General features: G+C 50.6%; 6 protein-coding genes across 7 annotated transcripts; 4 read left to right on the plus strand and 2 right to left on the minus strand.

Annotated features, from left to right (window-relative positions):
* Positions 1 to 203: 203 nt before the first annotated feature.
* Positions 204 to 2961, minus strand: L3040_003112 (uncharacterized protein; the record flags this gene model as incomplete). Its single annotated transcript, XM_066154341.1, has 6 exons — positions 204 to 356; positions 555 to 1280; positions 1334 to 1450; positions 1506 to 2553; positions 2603 to 2757; positions 2812 to 2961. 6 exons carry the CDS (start codon positions 2959 to 2961, stop codon positions 204 to 206), a joined length of 2349 nt encoding a protein of 782 aa, XP_066012313.1.
* A 269-nt stretch (positions 2962 to 3230) lies between these two features.
* Positions 3231 to 5339, plus strand: L3040_003113 (uncharacterized protein; the record flags this gene model as incomplete). 2 transcript variants are annotated; one of them, XM_066154342.1, is made up of 6 exons in its annotated part: positions 3231 to 3266; positions 3358 to 3426; positions 3476 to 3901; positions 3978 to 5126; positions 5184 to 5258; positions 5322 to 5339. In XM_066154342.1, 6 exons carry the CDS (start codon positions 3231 to 3233, stop codon positions 5337 to 5339), a joined length of 1773 nt encoding a protein of 590 aa, XP_066012314.1. The 2 variants fall into 2 exon arrangements, with proteins under 2 accessions (XP_066012314.1, XP_007293656.2); XM_007293594.2 differs by having other exon boundaries at positions 3231 to 3426; positions 3483 to 3901.
* Positions 5340 to 6714: 1375 nt separating this feature from the next.
* Positions 6715 to 7022, plus strand: L3040_003114 (uncharacterized protein; the record flags this gene model as incomplete). The annotated part of the gene is made up of 2 exons (XM_007293595.1): positions 6715 to 6751; positions 6811 to 7022. 2 exons carry the CDS (start codon positions 6715 to 6717, stop codon positions 7020 to 7022), a joined length of 249 nt encoding a protein of 82 aa, XP_007293657.1.
* Positions 7023 to 9573: 2551 nt separating this feature from the next.
* Positions 9574 to 10833, minus strand: L3040_003115 (uncharacterized protein; the record flags this gene model as incomplete). Its single annotated transcript, XM_007293596.1, has 1 exon — positions 9574 to 10833. One exon carries the CDS (start codon positions 10831 to 10833, stop codon positions 9574 to 9576), a length of 1260 nt encoding a protein of 419 aa, XP_007293658.1.
* A 1076-nt stretch (positions 10834 to 11909) lies between these two features.
* On the plus strand, positions 11910 to 14883 carry L3040_003116 (uncharacterized protein; the record flags this gene model as incomplete). Its single annotated transcript, XM_007293597.1, has 3 exons — positions 11910 to 12213; positions 12305 to 12821; positions 12870 to 14883. 3 exons carry the CDS (start codon positions 11910 to 11912, stop codon positions 14881 to 14883), a joined length of 2835 nt encoding a protein of 944 aa, XP_007293659.1.
* Positions 14884 to 16595: 1712 nt separating this feature from the next.
* L3040_003117 (uncharacterized protein) lies at positions 16596 to 19424 on the plus strand (the record flags this gene model as incomplete). Its single annotated transcript, XM_007293598.1, has 1 exon — positions 16596 to 19424. The coding sequence occupies one exon, from the start codon at positions 16596 to 16598 to the stop codon at positions 19422 to 19424; it is 2829 nt and encodes a 942-aa protein (XP_007293660.1).
* Between the last annotated feature and the right edge of the window lie 2546 nt (positions 19425 to 21970).

Here is a 21970-nt window from a genome sequence, read left to right on the forward strand (position 1 = left end):
ACAAATACACACCGAGAAGACAACTCCTTTGATCTTTAAATCCACCTGGGCTGCGTATCTCCATCTCAACCATGCCCTTGTTATTTCCGTGGTTGGATGCCCAACTGGCCCTACCTGCCAAAGTCATCATGCCTCGTTGTGTTTAGTGTGGTCGCGATACATACATACAAAACAAAATCGCCAGTTGTTTTTGACCTCTCCCCTCATTCCTCTTCAATCTCACCTTCCTCGCTACCTGAGTGAACGGCCGGTTCCTCTTTGGCTGGGATGGGAGCTGGGGGTGTCCTAGTCCTATGGCGCCGTTCACGTGGAGGGAGTGGGGAACGCTCACGCGGTGTAACATCTCTCCTCGTCCTCTGCTTCGTGTCAGTATTACGTTCTCAGTGTAGATATTTTTATGGGGTTAAGAGCCAGCTGCTACAGCCAGCCAGCCAATATAAAAGTCATGATAAGATCCAGTCTTGTCGATTAGGGTTTGGCGGTGCAAATCCATAAAAATCCTTCCCTTTGGTTTATGTTTTTGGACGAGACAGTGGGAGAGATATATGACGAACCTTTGCCATTCGAGCGCTATCGGCACTTTCCACATCACTGTCAGTCCGTCGGCGTCGACTTCCACTAGCTGGCTTCTCATCGCCATAAGGTAACTCATCGATGCTTCCTCTAGGGTCTCCTCTCCTACGATAGAGCTTCTCCCGCTCGCTTTCCCGATCTCTCCTCTCTCGGTCATAGTGACTCAACGTCTCCTCTCGCCGGCTGCGATGCGGTCTATCGAGATCATAGTCGCGCGAACGGTCACGGTCACGGTCACCCCTGTCTCGGCGGCCAGGAGAGAGTAACGTATCGGCAACGCTGGCTCTTCGGTAGTTCTTCTCTCGGTCGGCAATTGCCTTGCGTCGATCGGCTTCGTATGCATCTGGTTCCGGGCTGCGGCTTCTTCTGCGATGGAGTCTCTCACCTCTGTCTCGACCGTGGTGACCTGATCTATCCACGGATACTCTCTCACGACGCTTTGCGCGGTCCTTCTCTGCATCCTCTTCCTTCTCTCTCAAGCGTCGAATGACCTTGTCGAATGCAGATTGCCGAAGCTCCTCATTTGGCAGCGCAAGATACTCTTCAGATCTCTCAATGCGAGGGCGAATTCTCTCGTAGCTGTCGTCAATGCGGATAGGGGGTTCAAGATGCTTGATAAATGATCTGAGAGAATCAACAGCACGACGTTGCTGACGCTCAAGTTGAACACTGTCAGCCTCATTCCGGCGTGATACCTTTTCGTGTAGCTATTGAGCGTTAGAACAGAAATTAAGATAGGGGCATCAAACGAATTACTCACCCTCTCAAAAATAAGTGCCATATCGTCTCGGTCAACGTTAGCAGTTCGTCGGTCAGTCTGCATCCAGGCAAGGAACTCCTCAAGAGTGGTCTTAAGTGAGATTTCAAACCGTTTGTCCTAGGAGGAGGTGTTAGTATGGCGTATTCAATGTGCAGATTAAAAAGTGCCTTACATCGAGAACATCCAGAACATCATTTCGAACGGTTCGTAGACCACGCTCTTCTTCTTCAACCACATCCCAGAACAAGTCTAGTGGTGTCGATCCTGACTGGCCAAGCATTGCTTGGTAGCGGTCATCTTTTGCAAGCAGGGGATATACCTGGCTCCACTTTGATCCTGCCTTGATCTTGTGCTTCTTTTTCAACTCGTGCAACAAACTTAAAAATCGATCGCGATTTTGTCGTTCCCTTCTCGACTTCATGTTCTTCTCCTGTTGGCGGGCGTCGTTGAAAGTCTTTTCCAGAGACTTGATGTGATTTTCGAAAGCAGTCAACATATCAGACTTGGTGAGTGACTTGAACTTCTGGTCTCCTGAAAAGCGTGGGTTAGACTGGATGATACCTTGCGCCTCTGACCATCTTGTATATGGCTCCAAATCAAGTCCTCTCAATATCTCCACGAGCTCGTCTGTTGCTGCTCTTCTTGTGCTTGCCTCTCGCTCAATATTGGCTTTTTTCAGTTCGATAATGTAGTCTTCGAAGAGTTGACGTCGTTCTTCGTCGTCTTTGGCGGAACGAAAGATAGTCTCTCCTTCGATGATTGGTCGGGCGGTCTTCCAACGAGTATAATGCTTGATTTCTGGATGGCTTCTCAGCATGGTTGCAAAATCTTTGCGGAGCTTTTCGATTCTCTCCTTTGCACGATCTTTCTCCTGAGCCCGCACTTCGACGGCATACTTCTCGAACGCATTCTTTCTGTCCTTCGGGTCCTTCAGGGCACGGTATTGAGGATCCTTGATGATAGATCGCATTGTCTGCTCCCATGTCCAACTCGGGTCGACATTTTGACGGCGCAAGAGTTTGAGGAACGCTGCTTCTGCTTCTTCAAAGGTAGAGTAGTCAGGGTCAGTATTGGCAGGAACGAAAGCTTGTGCGCGGCTCCCATTGACATCGTTCCCGAATGCAATTTGACGGGCTTCTCCCAGGGGTTCTCTATCTCGTGGATTTTCAAATTGCGAAGGAGCAGAAAAGCCACCTCCAGCAACAAAGGTGGGCGCAGCACTGTAGAATATCAGCACCGTGAACAAGCTGGGTACGCGGACTTGCTTACGGCGCAACTGGAGCTGAAGCGGCAGCCTCCTTGGAAAGAGCTTGCTTGTAGACATCGGGCATCTCCCATGAGCTCTGCTTCGTCTCCGTGTCATACCAGTATTTCCGGCCACCCTCTGCTGTATATTCTTTCCATGGCTGGTTCGCAAGAGCACGCTTGAGGGGTATGTCAGATCATCTGTCGCGCACATATTTAGATGAGGAATTTACCTCTGCGGGTGTCATAAGGTCCTCGGGCTTGGTCCATTGTGTAGCTTTGGTGATCGTGTTGTAGTAATAAATGCGACCGTCTGCATTTCGCGCTTCGGACCACAAAGGTGGCGCGGCAGCATGGCCGTTGATTCCGTCGGTAGAAATCATAGCGATGGTTAATGTGAAAGGAAATGGTTGGCGACGGAGAGGAAGAAGACGCAATTAAACATTTGGGAAAGCCGGAGCCCCACTAATAAGGCTAGCGCCATATTACTCAGGCAACATCGACTTCAATGTTGACTTGACTCGGAGACAGACGCTTGAGTCTGAGGCTTTCTCAATGCACAGCTAGCTCATGCGCGCAACAGCTTCCACGCAGGTCCTCCGATTCGACTTTCCGAATACCGACTGTATGAATCCCCTGTTCGGACAAGATAATGGACGAGCAGGAGAATGAAGAGACGCGGCCCCGTGTAAGTCTGGAGTTTGTGGAGAGCTCGATCCTGGATACGATCATTCCCGCCGCAAGCAATTTGAACATTGAGAAAGCCTTAAGTGGCTCAGTGGAACGGCTTGACGAGGGAGGTCACTCCCGTCTGGCAGCTATTACCCAGAGGCAGGCACTCTTTTTCGGTCAGTATTCCCAGCCAAAGTTGAAGTCATCTTTCTTACTCATTCGTAGATCCTAGATGAAACTGTCGATGCCTACGTTGTCTTGCAAACTCCATATTTCGACGAGATCACCCTAAGGTCATACCTGGGAAGACTAGTTATCAACCTCGAGGCACAGGTCGTCAACTCGAGACAGGAAGGCGATGTTGGCCCTCCAGGTCAGGAAACCATATACAGCGGCTCCATGTCGGAAAGTGAAGATCCCTTGATCATTGTGCAAGGGCCTCATAAGGCAGACTCAGATGCCAGTCAGACTCATGTTTTGATTGTGTGGAAGCTATCTGCATTCTTGGTCAGACCTAGACTACGCTTACAGAACCCATCTGTTGTGTTCTCTGCAATGGCGCATCTGAAGCCTGTCGAGCAGGTGCAAAACTCGACGCTACGAGAAGAATATTTGCCAAGTCAGGTCCCATCCGGTATCAATATATTAGAGGTCGGTCAAAAATGCTCCAGTTGGTCTTTTTCATGGACGCCCATCGTTCATCCGTCACTTTACTTATCTGGAACAGGCATTCAGCGACGATGCGGCACTGGGTGGTGTTAAGCCACGTCTATCTGCGCTGCGAGTTTCTCGAGTTGCCCCAGCAGTTCAAACAGCGAGAGAGATGATGCGCCCCCTCAAGAACACTTCCCGGCAGTCAATCAAGGTTCTTCCGGCTATAAACGCTCGCGTGAGGTACTCAAGACCGAACAGTACACCCAGCAATCCAGCAGTGATTGCATCAGTTGATGTGGACATCACCCCATTCGCTAACTGCGAGGTAACACTCCAGAAAGTGACACTCCAAATGAAAGGTGGCAATGTCGAAGACCTGAATTGCATTTCTGGCTTGTCACTACCCACAAAATCCCTGCCTCAAGATGATATCACATTCCTATACCGCCTCTGTCCGGATGACCTAGATGCGACCAATAAATCTCTAGTCCGGAGCCTCGAAATATCGGTCCAGGCACAAGCGCATCTCTCTTCAGTCTGCCAACCTACCATCTCCATGCATTGGACTACCTCTCTGGATTTCACACCCCCAGTCAATCCAGGCTTCGGAAATGCTACCCAACCAATTCAACGACCACATCGACCAACCCAGCTGTCCATCGGGTCGACGCTCGAGGCAACAGCTTCATCGCTCGCCGTCAGCCGTCCAGAGTCTCTCCCCTCACTGGACACCTTAACACGTCATCAACGCAATACATCTATTCCCGACTTTGGGGTCACCATGACCTTCACAGGACCTTCCTCTGACAAACCCATCTACCCCGGCGTACCGTTTGCCTGGTCTGTTTTTATCGTGAACCGATCTGATCGACCTCGAAAGCTTGCCTTGACGGTAATTCCTAATCGTCGACGTACCGAAACGCGTACCACTCGTCCGCCTTCAGCTGGCTACGGAAATGCTCGTAAGGATGGCAAAGTGGCCGACGCAGTTGTGGACGAGAAGATTGTCTATGCCATGCAGAAAAATGCCGCGGTCGAGACTACAGAGATAGTGTGTTTGAGTACGGATACGCGCGTAGGACCACTGGCACCTTCCGCATGCTGTGATGTCGAGTTAAAGTTTATGGCGTTGAAGGCTGGCATCGTAGGTGTGGAGGCGGTGAGAGTTGTTGATCTGGGTACACAGGAGCATGTTGACATCAGAGACTTACCGAGTATCGTGGTTTCTCCGCTAGTTGAGGATTAGCAATGCTGCAATGGACACATGATACCCTCAAAGGCGCACGAACGCTCCTTCATTCACAAGCTGGCGTTTTCCGATGGTAGTGGACTCTCCCATCGCCCATCGCTGGGTGTAAGTACACATTTCCGACTGAAAATGATGGTACCTCTACTTACTGGCGAAATTGTGTGCCAGGGTATTACGCACCTGTAGTCTCGTAGTCTCGGGGATGCCTTTCCTTATCTCTCGAGACAGGGCATTGCTTGGCCACGTAGGATTGTATCAAGATAGCCAGTGGCTCATGCTAGAATACAGCTGATCTCAGAGTTTCAACTGAACAGGGTGGGTGTCATCCTCGGAAAGCGACATGGTGACAATACGAAAGGACTGGACTGGTGACGCGGCCGGTGTTGCCCAAACCTTCCATAACGGCCGTGCTGCACATCCCACGAGAATCGTCTTGAGCAATGCGGAGCCCCCGATTGATCATTGATGATGCATTTGGCCATGGGGTAGTGGTCAATTGATACCATCCCCCCCCCATGAATCCACGTCGGACCCCGTTTAGCTCCATAAATCGAAGAGCGGTGATTACTCAATGGCTTAAAGCCTTATCAACTCCAATGCACAGACGAAATAGTGGCTCAAAGATACTTTCAAGGCTGAATGAATCCTTAAACTAATTGTACTTACTACTACAACGTACTAGTACGTACGTAGTAGTACTTGTACTACGTACTACGTTGATCGGTTTAAGACCTGGTAAGATTCCTTGCAAAATTCCACTTTCGACATGTATTCATGGGGTGAGGGGGAGTGGGGGGGGGGGGAGGGGGGAGGGGGAGGGGGAGGGGGAGGGGAGAGTAAGCAAAGGCATCTTGCGGGGCCCCCACGCCCCAAGTAACATTCCAAGTCTCAAGGCAAGGCTTAAAACAGTAGGCAAGTATGTGCAGCCGAGTCTTTCCAAATTCCCCAGCGAGAGCGTAACGCCGAAAGCCCGATCCCTCGCCTTGCCAAGATTGAAGCAAGTCCCAAGGAGTTAAGGAGCAGCACCTGAAACGTGGGAGCAGAGTCCAAGACGAGACCAAAAGCTACCGAGCCGATCAAAGCCGTTAATTGTTGCACAGTCAGAACTTCACATGACCGTTTGGACCCTCGCCAAGGATCTTGGGGGATCTTGGGTCGTACTCCAAGAGCTTGTCCGAGAGATGGAGAACGCTTGGCCAAACGTTGATATGGGAAAATCCCAACCCAAGATCAGCCTGGCTATTTCGGGATATCTGACAATCTTCAAACTCTGGGTCTGGGTCTTGGTGACCGTCCCGTACCGCAAGCACATCATCCACAGTCGGTCATTGCCGTAGAAGAGTTGTGTATAAAGTATGCTCCTTCCCCCGGGGACAAGAGAATCATTCTTGCAGACATACATATCTACACAGCTCTCAAACCAACCAGCAACGACAACAACAACAACAACAACAACAGGAACAGGAACCAATACCTACCTACCCATCTAATACAATCTTACCCTTCATATACACTTAAACTCCCTCGCCCCAGCAAACCTCCACGGTCCACCACTTCCAACATGTCTTCCGCCGCTGATACCACCTTCTCCCACACAAGTAAGTGACTACACCCACCATGGCCTGCTCAGATATCAAGCACCTACTAACAGCACCAGGAACCTCTTCCACGGCGTCCTCCGTCTCCTCCAACGGCGGCTGGCTCGAACTCACCCCCGCCAACATCCACCGCTCGGATTCCGTGTCATCCACCTCCAGCGGCCCCTTCCTCTCCAACGCCACCCAGGCTAAGCCCAGCAGCGTCCCCAAGCCTGTGGCTTGCGATGAGGAACAGAAGCGCCTCATGCTCCTCCGCGCCAGAAACAACTAAGTCCCGACTGGGACGACCTACGATATGATGATGATGATTGTCATTTGGACGGGCAAAGCCCCCCAGCTGGATCTGAGCGTGGCAGCGGGGCAGTTTGGGCATGAGCGATTTGCGCACTCTCTTCGGATTGAGATGGGGGTTTTTTGGGTATGAACTTTACGATTGAGATTGATTGCGACTAGGGGGGTCTTGGCTAGAGGCGACGGGAAATGGACGATAAACGGGGAATAGAGTATTGTTTTCATAGAAATTGTAATATCTCTCCCTACCTCGCCACGACTTGGTACCCCGTGCAAACTTCATCTTCCTCCATTCCCCACACATACAAGGAGACTAATTCTCAGGAACGGCCGTGGCCGAGGAAGCATAAGTGCCTACTCACAAGCGCCAAAGTACAGAAATTCTCTCGGCACTATGTGCTATGCCATCATGCTTATTGATCGCCGTATCCAAATCTCGACTCGACGCGGGTTTAAGCGAGTTGATCGACGTCGGCCAGAGTACCGAAAGTTTTGAAGTGACAAACTTTCCCTCCCTACATACCTACCTACAGACCAGGTACGGACGGCCTGGATGCGCGCGTACTTACTACGTACTTGCTTACGAGTGGCCTACCATAGGGCATCGTCTCGTCGGCCCGATAGCTTTGAACATGGACTGAAAAGGTACCGTACCTCGCCATCTTTCATCAGATAGGTCATCTTTTTGATCTTATTTTGAGCGCTTGCTTGCTTGCTTGCTTGCAACACACATACCAAGCTGGAGATCTGAATTCTCAAGCCGGCAAAAAAAAAAAAAAAAAGGAAGTCGTCGAAGACTGTGTGCACAGAGGGATGTTATTGCATCGGTTTATCCAATCGAAGAAAAGAGAGATTGGTCTTGTTCACCTCATTCATGGTCATACATACATCTCGACACTTGGGGCTAATCCAGTCTCCAGTTTCTAGCCTCCCGTCTCCAGCCTCACAACCTTCGGTTCAGATCCTCCCAATGCGCCGTCGGGATCGACCCATTACATGCCATTACATGGTGAAAACCCATGAGCCCGAAAGCGGTTATTTCATTGGAGTCAACGCCCTCGACGCCGTCGTGACCGTATTATTGAATGTCTTGATCGTACGAGACCGGACAGGGCCTTGGCTGGGCGGTCCAGAACATCCGTCCTGCTTCCCGCCAGATCTGAAGTTGCAGGAGATGACCAGGAACGCCTTCCCTCCCTGACTGAGGTTCGACTTCTGCAAAGCTTACTGGCTCGTGCAATCCAGTAAGCCAGCAAGCCAAGTCAAGCCAAGCCAGCTTTCCGGCGCGAACCTACGGTAGCCAGCAGCTCGCGAGCCTTGACGGCCCTCGGGCGCAGAGGAGCGTCTCCCGGACAGGTCGGATTGAACATTACTACGTACCGGTACTACCAAGTACTTTCAATCCACAAACTCCCCACACGGGAGGAGATCTGTCTCCGCAGGCTTGGGATCGTAGAACTTGGCGGCTGTGCTGTCACATGATGTGCCTAGTTTGAGCTCGAGCTTGAGCTGAGCTCCATAAGGTAGGTACCTGCTCCCTAGGTACGTACCATCACTCACCCTCACCGAATGTGTGCCATGTGGCGAGAAGAGTTGCCAGTGCATCACATCAACAGAAAGGAGCAAAAGTACCGTCACTCTAGTGGATCTGATATGATACGTGTCTGCATTCTGCATATAACTCTCGCCTGTCCTTCATCCAGTTCGACCGAGCAGCTATCTACCCACTCCGTCCAGTCGACCTTGGCATTGGAAGCCCGAGGGCACTTTTGGAGAGTGTGATTGTGTTTGGGGCCAGCTCTTCATTCAAAGGGGGGAGGGGGGAGGTCGCCCTCGGACCATGAAATGCCACTTTTTGAGACGATCGGCATTCGCTGACGAGGTCGCTTGCGGAGGCTTCGAGGAGGGCTCACGGATTGGCGGCTCGGGGGCCCACCTCCTCTACATAAAGCGTGCTAAAGCTGATTTCAGATTTTTCGACAGAAATGACCACGAAGCTTGAAACTAGCTGAGGAAGCTCAGGCATAGTATAGAAGATAGCATGTGAGCAAAGTGAGCCTGTCGCTACGCTGATGTCCCCTGCTTCATGATAGTGCCAGCGAAGTCTCAACGAGTAAATTGTTGAAAGGCAAGATGGTCGCGACTTGCACCAGCGGTTCCCGAGTTCAAATTTTCGTGATCCATGGGATTACGTTTCTCTTGTTGTGACCTGCGAAACACGGTGGGAAGAAAGAAGGGTGGGCTGGTGAAGCCCCCTGTCATGCCGGGAGTACCGGTAAATTCAGGATGGCCGGAACAATGGACTTCAACCTCATAACCTTCGGAACCCTCAAAAGTTGTGACGTCAAGTCTTTAGATTGGCCGGCTCGAAGCTCAATACCGATTCTGCAAATGGCGTTGTGAGGTTGCTTGAAGTGGGTGTGCCCAAATTGCCATTGCTAATATTGACAAACCGTCGAATCGCCACTTATATACACCTATGGTTCCCCAGGAGAACTACTTCGTGATGAGCACTCCAACTGGAGAATCAATCATGCCAAGCCAAGCCCTTCTAGTAGCTCGAGACTTGTAGCTTCCGCTTTGGCTTGCTCCAGCTGCCTCATGTCTCCAATACCCAGTTGCCTCGGGTAATTGGTGCGTAGGAAGTTAATCACATAGTCGGCTTCTGACTGTCGGTGATGCTCAAGCAAGAATTTGGCAGTTTCCAAACCAAGCTGGATATTAAGGCGATCATTTTCCAACTGCGCGTTACTCTTCTTCATGACATCTCTCGTTCTGTTCATACGAATGGTCGGAAAGTACCTGAGCGCTAGTTCCGGAGAGGGTTTCGTTGGATGCAGCAAGCTCAGGTATGCAAATTGACGTTCAGGATGCATCGTAGAGACAGGAACCAAGCTCAGGAATGACTCGAAACCAGCTTCACTGGGCGCTGGTCTGACGGAAGAGAATTTGATCGTTGTTTTAAATAGAAACCACTCAGGAACGCTGAGTAAATGAATCATCTCAGTAGTTGGTACACCTTGAAGATATCCAGCAGCTCTTGAAAGTGAAATATATGCCGCATCCAGATTGCAAGATTTATCTGATGCCTCGGCTCTCACAAGCATCAAAAGCGGCCCGACGATTTTGCGCCGGGCCTGAGTAAATTCCAATCCGGATAGGAGCGCCAGGGCTGGCAGGCGCTCCAGTGAGGTTTTGATCCATCCCCAAGCGGCTTCCTGTAGATTTTCTGCGACCATATATTCCATTAGAATTTGAGTGAACGCCTCGTCGTCCAAGAATTCGAGGTTTTTTGTCGTGCCGCTTGATATCAACCATTTTAATACCTTCAAACCTGCCCCCGAATCTCTCATCCCGTCCCGCACTTTGAGAACAGACGACCGGACTATCTGACGCTTCTTGGCCTGCAAGCATGCCTTTGCATAGTTCGTAGTCATCATACCTTTGGAAACGGCCTGGTCGAAAATGTCCATCGGATCTCGCGAAAGACTGACCTGACTGCCTGAGTTTCGTGAGGAGAAAAGTGGATTTGTCAAAAGAGAGTGCATATGTCGGTCTGTGGTATGCTTTTCGTGATCGGATACAGATAGTCTCCGCCGACGCGTTGGAGCGGGGGTGATATCAGTTCGAAATTGAGGGTGTTCCATGTCGAGTTGCTGCCGGAACGAGCTCGTTAGGAGGTTGAGCAGCTGTTTTGACTGGCGAGGGCTGAGTGGCAGAGGTTGATGTATCCTGAGCTTGTTCAGTACCGGCATTGGCCTGAATAGGAGTGGTTGCGAGGGCCGAAACATGGTGGCAAAAGGGGATCGATATGTCCATAGACTATCGGCCTCGTGTAGTTCGGTCTCGTTCAGACAACTTCGCCGTCGCAGGTCGCAGGTGGTCTTGAGTTCGCCACGAGCGTTCTCCCGTGTCAGGTTCTTCTCCAGTTGATACCCACGGCTACTGATATGCAGCTGTCGCAGTGATGAGCCCAATTACTAGGTCTAGCCCTCGGTGTACCAGCCCAAGCCCATGCCAGAATAGCGGTCTGTAGTTGTTCTTGCGGTAAGTAGGTCTCGTCGGGATGCGTATAGTAGATAAGTCGGCTTTTTTTCGCGTCAATACCTCACCAGCATGGAGAATGTGTGAGATTCCTGGTTGTCGTCTTGGTAGGGTGGCGATCGATAGGAATGGGAGTAGGTAGAGGGCAGCTCCCACTATTGTGACTAAGCTACAATGAGTCTTGGTGTGTCGAATATGTCACGTGTTAGGCAATCCTTGGCCAAGAGCTCCATGGTGTGAAGCTCTTGACACGCTGCCCCAAGTTGAGTAGACAATGAAGATAATAATAAAAGATCCCAATTTTTCCTCCCCTCCGACTCACCACTGCCAGCACCGGGTACCACGTCAACTGTTAGTATTGTTGTGCAGCCTCGTGGACGCAACACTAAACCAACAAACAACCCGTTCATTCACCTACCCTAAAAGCATAGCCTAGCCGACGCGACCCAGGCAAAGCTCTAGCTAGGTGAGTAAGTACCAACCTAGGTTTATTAAATTAGGTACTGTACCTTTCTTGCCCTCCTATCCTCACTCACCTGCATTTCGGTCTATTCCAGTGCCTGAGAGAAAAAGGACAAGGCAAAGGCAGGCAAGCAACAAGAACCTAGCTGATTTTACAGCGTCATTCTCACGAACTCAAACTACCACCACTTCACCTTCAACCTTGAAACCTTCAACCTTCGATCTTCAACATCCAACCATCCACCTCCAGCCCCAACCCAACCCAACTCATCCCAACCCAACTCCAAAACCCCTTCGCATAAACCTCTCCACATCTTCCCCTTTCTTTCTGCTTTCACAATACACAACCGCACACCTCGCAATGTCTGAGGTACAATCTCGCCCCGCCGCGCCTCGCGGTAGAGGCTCAGCCCGCGGTGGCCGAGGAGGCTTCTCCACCAGAGGTCGAGGAGGTGCCAGATCTCACGCAATCAACGGCGACAAGACAGATTCTGCCCCGGCATCAATTGAGGACGACGGCGAAGTAGGCCAGCTTAAGAAGAAGTATGGCAGCAAGGTCACAACCATCCAGGAGATGTTCCCCGACTGGACGGATGAGGACATCGTGTTTGCTCTTCAAGAGACCGACGGAGATCTTGAAACAACTGTCGATCGCATAACCGACGGTATGTTTCCGACACACCCAGAGACCTGCTCGAACGATTGCTGCTTGGTTTTCGTGTGAAAATCCCTTTGGCGCTGACTTGACTTCTACAGGTACAATCACTCAATGGGGAGAGGTCTCGAAGAACAAGAAAGATCGCTCCAAGTCCAAGGTCAAGGAGGTCGCAACGATCACATCTTTCGGCGACATCGCCAGCCAAACCAGAGTCGCTCGCGGCGGCCGAGCTGGATTTGACGGGACTAGAGGAGGCCGTGGTCGCGCTACGGAGCGAGGAGGTCGAGGTGGACGAGTTCGCGCACCAACAAATGGCGCCCGCAAAGAAAACATTGGCGAGGCATCTCTCACCACCGAGGCGCCTGCATGGGAAACCGTACCGGCTGCTGAATCATCTTGGGATACTCCAAAGGCAACTGAAGGAAGCTGGGATACTACAAAGCCAGCCATCGAAGAATCATGGGGCTCAACTGCCGCGGAGGCTGTGAGCGCGACTGCTGCAGTGGCTGCCAAGGCAACTTCGAGCGTTATTCCAGAAGGCGTAAAGAAGAGTTGGGCTAGCATTTTCGCCCCTCCTCCCGTTCCAAAGAAGGCACCAGAGCCAGTAGTTGAGAAGTATGCTGCCTCTGCGATGAGTAGAGTTTTAACTGATCAATTCCCTAGGCCCGCTGAACTTACCAAGGTCCAAGCACCCGTCGAAGCCCCCGTCCCAGAACCCAAAGTATCGATTCCGGAACCAGCCGCTGTCGAAGCCGTCGAGACACCCCCCGTTCAAGAAGTTGCTACCCCAGAGCCCGAAGTTCAAATTACACCATCAAAGGACGAATTGACGGAGGATAATCTTGAGCAACTCCCAGATGTTTCGGCCCCCGCCCCGACAGCGACTGCCGCAAGCACCGCAGCTAGCTCTTGGGATCCTCGAAGTGCCGCTGCTACACCATTCTCTAACCTCCAAAGCCAACCTCAAGCTATCCGACCACCAACCAGTGGATTCCAAGCATCTGCTTTGAAGGCGACAGGTGCGTCTGGACGGACCCCGAGCTATCAACGCCGAGTTCTTGACCAAGAGGAGGCTGTGCGCATGCCAGGAAATCGTGAGGTCGACCGAACTGCTGTCCAGTTTGGCGCCTTCAACCTGAATGGATCTGGAGATGAGGATGTGGATGGAGATCGCGAGGAGGCCGAGACTCGTGCGCAACCTCCCCAGCACTCCCCAGTAGCCCCAAGAGCTGCTCTTCCTCCCGTACTCGCACAAGCTGCACCTGTCCCCGAGAGCCTGCCAACAGCAAAGCAGTCCAGTGGTCTGCCAGCAGCAACTCACCCAACAGCTGCCCCAGGTCTCCCATCTCCTGCACCTCTCTCCAGCGCCCAAGCTACTTCTCAACAGGGTCCTCAAGGAAACGGCCAATACAGCGCATACGGACGTTATGGCCCAGCAGGTACCCAGGAGTCTTCGTTGCCTCCAAAGCCATATGATGCGTTCAGTCAACAAGCTCCATCCAGCCAAAGCCCATTCGAAGGCTATCCCTCTCAACAATCTCAGTCTCAGCCACAATCTGGGGCTTTCACCTCCGCGCCTAACGAATTCTCTTCCTACTACACTGCTGATCCTCAACAGCAACGCAACGCTTATAACAGCTACTATAACCATCAACAATACGGTGCACAGCAAGGCTCCCAAGCTCAAGATGGTCCTGCTTCACAGCAACGTGGTTACCCGGGATACAACGGCCCCCAAGCTGAGAACTCTTCCCAATTCCCCCAAAGTGCTGCTCAAGGTACCCAGTCGCGCTACGCAACAGCTGGTGAGGGACAGAACAGTGGACACAGCACCCCCAATCCAATCGCTCAAAGCCAGCACCCAGCAGCTTCTCAAGGTTCTCAACCCCAGCCAGGCCACCAACAGCAACCCCAAGCCGGAAACTACCCGTACAACCACCCATACTACCAGAGCCCTTACTACGCTGCTTGGAACCAATACCAGCAATACGGCGGTGGCAACTATCCTGGAGCTCCATACGGCGCAAAAGCTGGGCATCAACAGCCATACCAGGGCTACGGTATGTCTCCAAATGCTCCATATGAGCACACTGCATCTCCTGCTGCGGGTGGTTTCGGAGCTTCTTCTCTGCATGGCCGTGAGAGCGCGCTTGGAGGATTGTCTGATTACGGCCGTGCTGGTTCAGCTCAGGCAGCTCCAACCCCACAGGCACTTGGAGGCGGTGGAGCTTTTGGTGGACATGATGCTTTCGGTCGTGGATCTTCCTACCAAGGTCAAGGACAGCAGCATTACAACGGCCAACAGGGTGCTCAGCCAGGCACTGGTGATGACTTGAAGCCATTTGGTGACTCAAAAACAGCGAATGGCCCCAGCCCATCTCTCTCTCAAGCTGGACGACCAGGATCCGCGACAAACACTACCTCTGGATCAGCTCTTCCTCAAACCCAAAATCCGACTGGTTACGGTGGCTACCCAGCTCACCTCCAACAACCCGGCCAGGGACTTCACGCCAACCAAACCGGTAGTGGATACGGAGGTCTCGGTGGTACCGGCCACCAGGCTGGGGGTCAAGGACACCAGAACAGCCAATACGGAGCCTACCAAGGTTTCGGTGGCAACAACTACTACGGCAATAGCCAACAGCGTGGAGGATGGGGCGGCAACTACGGACACTAATCTGACTATGTTTGTAGCTGCACGTCCTTGGCAGATCCTTGCCGCCTCGTCCAAATGGGGTTGTGATATTCTCGCCAACACTGTGTTACTACTACGATCAACTTTTCTCCTTCAATTCTGCTATATTGCAGCCTTTGATATGCGATCTGGACTGGGAATTGGGAATGAAAGTTGAATTTGGTCGACCTGAAATCGCGTTTCGCTGGAGGCTTCGGGGATCTTGCCGGCGCGCCACCATAATGCAACCAACACTGTTTTCAAATATTTTCTCCTCATCACGTCTCCCTTTTTTACGTCACCCTCTGTCAAACCCGAAGGCACATCGGGGAGGGATACTGCTGCGAGAATCTACACTACACCTTTGACTTCCAAAAAGCAAAGCATCTGTCTGCCACGTCCTGGATGGAATGGAATGGGAGCCTGGAATTTGAATTTTTTTGCCTGGGGTTTGGCTGACGGCGAAGCTGGTGGAGGCCACACGTGTATTCCAACTGCTGGTGTTAGTAGTGATTGATTGGGTCAAAACGAATGGAATGATCTGCAGAGATAGAGTCTGCGTTGAAATGATGGCTTTACTTCTTCAGCTTGTGAATTGTGACATGATCCTCAGAGCGATTGATTTGCTTCTGTCCCGATATTTTCCTAGGACATTAATTCGCCGTTAGGTATGCGCAAGGCAAGTACATTTACTCCATTTCGGTAAGCGACGTTTTGATGATGACACTTAGGTGGGAGGATCATTGTCCCAAAAGAGAGGTTAGCATTTGCCTCTACTAGATTGAAGTGCGACTATCAAGTGCCAGGACTAGAGACAATCTGGTCGAGGATTTGCGCAGGGCTCAATCAACTTTCCTATATGAAACATCTGGCATCGCACATTTCCCTTACTGTGTACGCTCACTATGTATGCATAGATATCGAAACATTCCACGGAGAAGCATCAAGTCTAAGCGTTTTGTTATTTGCTATTTACGTGCACGCTGCTTGCTTGTATACAGATGATCTTTGCATCGGCCAAAGATTTCCCATGCCTCGACATTAGTAGGTATAGCATGGTTGCACATACCTCAACATCTAAAACTGAACGCCGCTTTATGCTAGCCAATATTTCCTTTGTGCACGTAAAATAAAACAGAAGAGCCGGGCCGTAGAAATCATAATCGAATGGAAATCATTGGAAGGAGACGAAGCTATTCGCAAAGTCGGTGTATTGGGAGATCGTGAGGGGACGTAGATGTCAGAAAATAGTGGATTAGACACATAATTAATTGACTATTCTCATGACCTGCAGTACGCAAGGCACTTTTCTTCTTGTTGTAATGGCCAATTCTATCACAAGCAGAATGGGAGTAAGGCGTCGCCAGCTTCTGATTTCTCTTAGCTTTGATCTCAAGTCTCTCAAGGGGCGCTATGGTCAGCTGTCGTGCTAAGAGAAGCTCTTCAGGCTGATCTGATCTGGGATTCTGAGGCGCTAATCGAGCTTGGGCTTCGTGATTTCGGTGATTCGCGCTAAAGCGGCGGGGTACTTAATCGCGTCGCATCTCAATGTTTTTTTTTTTTTTTTGAAATTTAAAACCTCCCATGAACTCCAACCAAACCAACATCTCGAGCTACCAATCGCTTTCCACCTAACCGCATTGCCACAACAAGAAAATACCGAATAAGTACTGAGCAACAGAAGAGCACCCGAAAATACCAACACTATCACCAACATGGAACGCGAACGCGACCACGCGATCTCTCACCGACGAGGTAGATGGCTCCAGGGCAGTCCAAGTCCAGCACCGCGACCCAGGGCCCAGAGCAAGGAGGAATTGGATGTCATGTACGCCGAGATTGACGCGAGGAAAGCGAGGTTCGAGCGAAGGATGGCTGTACATGAGAGAACCAAGCACATACCACGCTTCGTTAAACGGCCTCCCGTAGAGGACTACGAGACCCAAGGCGCATTTTCCCGCAATTACAATCACGGACGACCAAGGACCGCGCCATCTCCGACAAGTTCCGCCGATAGTACCAACACAGGGAGTTTTGACGCGGGTGTTGACCGCTCGCGCTCTGAGTTGTTCGACCCCGATATACCTCTCAACATCCCCAAGGCCTGGTCGAAGTCTAAACCATACCCGAATTGGGCTCAGAATACTATGAGAGAGTCGGTAGCGGCGAGTGCGGCAGAGGCGAGGACGGGTGTAGGATCGAAAGATCCTTCAGCAGTTTCAGAGGATAGGTTCCAGCAATCGAATGCTGACGTTTCTCTCCGATCGATTGACCATGGCACGTCTGATCGGAAACGAACGTCACAATGGCGATCATCATCGCCACAGAAAAACCACGAGTATCGAGGAAGAAGCCCAGAGAGAAGCAGGATATGGGATGCAGATGTTGATTTTACAGCTCGCTCGTTGCAGTTGGAGATGAGCCCAATGCTTCGGATTAAGCCTGTGAGCAGACTCGAGGAGATTCGAGAGCGAGAGATACAAGACCTGTCGGCACGCGCTGTCGCGACCGACAGGCTGGAGGAGATTAAAGGCCGCAATTCGGAGGAAAGGAGTTTGAAAGAAGAAACTCCAGTCCCCGAATCAAGGGAGCCCAAAGAGGAGATTTATTGCGAGAGGACAATTCTTGAGGAGGAAGGATATCCAATCCCGGGCACACCAATCACGGTTTTCCCAAACAACTCTTATCCACATCGCAGCAACAGCAATCACAAGCGCGAAGATTCATACGATACTCTTCGGAAGCTCTCTAGACTTCTGAGTCAAAGTCCTGGCCCATACAGGCGCCGAGAGGAGGAGCATGAAGAGCATGAAGGGGATGAAGAGGACGAAGGGGACGAAGGGGATAAAGAAAAGGAGGATGAGTATGCGGAGGAGAGGAGGAGGCTCATAGACACAAGAGCAGTGAGAGTGTCAGAGAAGACTGCAATGGCAGTAGAGATATCGGAGAAGCGCGCCCAATCGCCCAGGCCTAACCCAGAGAAGCAGGCTGGAGAGAAGCAAGCTGAGAAAGAAGCTGAGGCTCCATTAGAGAAGCAATCGGGCAGGCTTCAAGAGAGAATTAACGGCCTATCACATAACAATTCACGAAGAAGATGGTCACGAATTGGGGCTGGATTCCCAATAGATTCGCCAAGGAAGCGCGGAAGCACTGCCAGCACCCCCCCAAAGTTAGATGCCGACCCGGAGGAGCGCATCAGCGCAGAACCCAAACTATCTGAACTTCAAGAGAATCTTTCAGAAAAAAATCTCATCACGGTACCGTCCCGATCAACTTTCCGTTTCGATGGTGGACATCTCGATGAAACGCCTAGACCAAAGGCAGGCCCTTTGTCGCTTCCCACCCCAAGAGTGACCGGCGCATTCATCGAAACACCCGCACCTTCCCGCGATACAGAGAGCCAGCAATCTACCTCGCCTTCTCACGAACTTTTTGATCCCGTAGCTCTTACAACTTCAGCATCGGAGAGCCAACAATCCCCAAAAAACAGCGGAGATAGCACTGCACTGCAACAAGTCGAAAAACCAAAAATCCGAGCACCGGATATTCCACATCCATCTGCAAACGTACCACAACACGCGCGAACACAGAGTCCGCCCCGAGGCGTCTCTTTGAATCGAGAGGTCACCGAACGTGAACTTGGCCGATTCTCACGTCCGCCTCTCGTCAATACAGCGAAGGTTTCGACTGCTGCGGAGGATCTACGACGGCTCGAAATTGAGGCCGGTATCGAAGACTCTACGCTGGACAATTTCGAGACGCTTTATAAGCACGATACGGCACACAAAGAGAGCATAATACGAAACTCGAACCCTGAACCACTCTTGGTCCCTCTACACATCGACCCGAAAATACTGTTGTCTGCGGAAGAGAGAGAGCGACAGATTGAGCTTCTGATCTGGGCGCGAATGGAGCAGCGATTGCGGAACACATCTACAAGTATCCGGGATGCTAAACACGGCATCGAACGGTTAGAACAACAAGTATCGGCAGTTCACGATCTGCCAAGTACTGTACTGCCGAGTAAGCCCTCCGATGGGAGCTCTCATCACATTAAAATTCAAATCGACATGAAGCTTCCTCGACTCTGGACCAAAAAACCTGTTGCGGTCACCGGCTCTCCTCCGCAAGCACGAGGTCGCTTCGCCAGCTTTGGTCCGAGCAGAAACTGGAAATTCACATGGCTTGGTTTAATTCTTGTCATCTTTTTCGCTTGGTTCACGGCCGAATGGACGATGTGCGAGATATATTGCCACCCCTTGGCCTCGACCAAGAACACCTGGCAGCCTACTGATCCATTCTTCCCCTGGGCCATCCCCACCAAATTGGATCAGTGGACTGGGGAAATTGCGAGTAGTGCTCTTTATGGGGTCAAAGAGAGACTGGATAACTGGCGCGACCCTGAGGGCTTACGATATAAGCGGCTTCACTACCACCCGTACGGTGGTGGAGCGAATGACTGGTGGCTTGGGAGAGGTGCCCCAATGGAAGTGTTTAAGTCGGACACAAGGGATTCGAGCATTTTTAACGACGATTATGACTGAACGATTGATGACTGATTGGGATTAGCGTGACTTTTGGGGCCTCTCTGAAGTGAATAACTCGGGCCAAAGAGTAGGAAATTGGCGTTGGACATTACCTGTATGGATAGTAACTGCCGTTAGAAGTGCATAACTCCGGCTCCCTACGAATTAATCATAAATAAACATTGCATCTGACTTCGGGTATGTGACTTCTTAACACTGTTCGACAGTTTGTACAGGTATCGGAAGATCTACCTTCTGAACCGTGGAGTACTTTTCTTCGTGCTCAGTCGCCGAGGAATACAAGTGGCCTGGCACTGCCGCCGGATGAATCAGGAATACCTCAATTACGCGACTGATATTTCAGCCAGAGGCTCTCTTTTGAGTCCATTCTCTTCTCTCTCTTATTTTTTTCTCTTCTTCTCCGATGTTGCTAACCCTTGGACGCATGCCTTTTTCCAACCGCAAACGAATCATTCGGCGACTTCGATGGACGTGCGTAGGATTTCGAGAAGGTTGAAAAGGAAAATTGGGGAGTTAAAGTAGATGACAGCATTGGAAAGCGTTATTTTTATCTCTTTTGCGTTTATGATTGATCGTGCGTCGTCCTGTTGCGGTGCTGGTTTCATGCCGGAAGTTTAGGATACTTGATGGAAGCGAGGGGCTCTGCCAGATTGTAAACTGTAGCTGCGCTGGTTATGAAATGTACTACGTATCAGGTGTTGCTGGTGATCTTTTTCTGGGTTCTGGAGGATGGTCCTGATTGGACAGATAGATGGATGGATAGTTCCGGATGGTCAAGCGAGTGTAGATAGAGACTCGCTTGATTTATACGATGTGAGTAGGGAAAAGTCTATACTATTGGAAGCCGAGGTTTTCTGTCATCTTCTAAAAGGATGTTTGGCAAGTATATTCGACCTATGATGGTTAGAGGTCTTCTCGGTGGTATCTCTCTTCTGGTCTGGGCCTATTCATTTGAGAGCGAGCAATTTGAGTCCTCAGCTAGATTTACTGCCTCGAATGAGGAGCGCCAACCGTAAAAGATTGGTTAGAAGTGCATTATCAGTAGGTTGGGGGAAAATGGGCATGATAACTAGATGGAGCGAGCGAGCCCTTCTGATGTCTGGTGATGAGATTGATGGGAGGGGGGATGGTGTGGTGTTTAGAGCAGCCGTTCAGAAGTGACAGAATCGGACTAGGGAGTTTGAGAGGTGCAAATAATAGCCAAATTACCTGAGTTGACTCAGAAAGAGCGCCGCTTGACCCGACATCAGTGGTTTGCTTTACGACGTACAGGTGAAGAGAATGTAAACAATCGGAGTTTAAGCGAGAGCGGGGTGAGTTGAGCTTGGTAGAGCGAAAAGGTCGCCTCAACATCTCTATTCTATCTATGAGCCTATTGAATCCACATGGGATTGGGTTGAATGGTTTACGAGCCTCGTTCTGAATGCCAACAGCTCTCTATTTGTACATACATTCCACTTTTCTCGGGCTCTACAATTTTAAGGGTAGCGCTCCGCCTCGGGTACGTACCGAAGCTGCGAATTGTTTGCTCGACGAGACCGCTATACTTCAACCCTTCTCGATTCTTTCTTGCTGTTCTCTTTATTAATCCACTTTTTTTTAAGCCACAGTAATTCATCTCGGACTGTAGTTGGTCATCGACGCTCATCTCAGGGGCCAGAAACCCCCCAAAATCATCCTTCTGATGATACGTATATTCAAATAGCCAGCGATCATATATACCAAACATAGCTTTATCCTCATATATATAGCAAGGTACTGAGTAAATCTCTAAAAGGAATTTTTTGGGTGGGATTTTTTTTTAAAAAAAAAAGCTCAAAAACTGAATTCGTCAAAGAAGTTTGAGAAGCGGCCTCAAGAAGAAAACCTTATAGCCGACTTCTTCTCAAGCCGTCACTCGATAACTATCCCGCTCTTCTCTTCCTAGAGACCGTCTGAGCCAAGCTAAGCTGGACCATTGAATGGGACAGTGGAGCAGTGAGACGGCGGCTCACAGCGTCAGGGTCTCTCGTTCGGAAATTGGGAGATCCGGAGGGTCTTCAGAAAGAGACCAAGATTCGTTGACTACACGCTAACTGGTCCTTTCACATCACATACTTCGTCAAATATATTCGAGGGTAGTTACTTATTTACAGTTGGTATAAAGGACATTCGAATCGCTCGAGCGCTGGCTTTTGATTTTCTCTCCCTTACTCTCCTCCCCTTCTATAGGCTTAATATGACGGGAGACCTCAAGATCGAAAATATGTATACGTACACCACCTATACACCCCGCGCCGATAATCAAAAATGCAAACCTAATGAGAATATTAAAAGCTATAATAAAAAAACCGAGATGGAACTTCTCCCCGAAGACGAACTAACTTTAGTCTTGACTGACTAGCACAGGTTTTGATTCTTTAGGTGGTTTTCTTCTCATTTTTCTACTTTACCATAAGTCTCCCTCCCCCAAGCCTCTGATACCGGACTGCGTGGCAACCTAATAATGAATTCAGAGAGCCTCTCTCCCCTATTCGACCGGAGAATCATGAACTCAATCTTCC

The sequence above is a fragment of the Drepanopeziza brunnea genome (assembly GCF_022702325.1).
Source record: "Drepanopeziza brunnea f. sp. 'multigermtubi' strain 214-2 chromosome Unknown ctg4, whole genome shotgun sequence".
NCBI lineage: Eukaryota > Fungi > Ascomycota > Leotiomycetes > Helotiales > Drepanopezizaceae > Drepanopeziza > Drepanopeziza brunnea.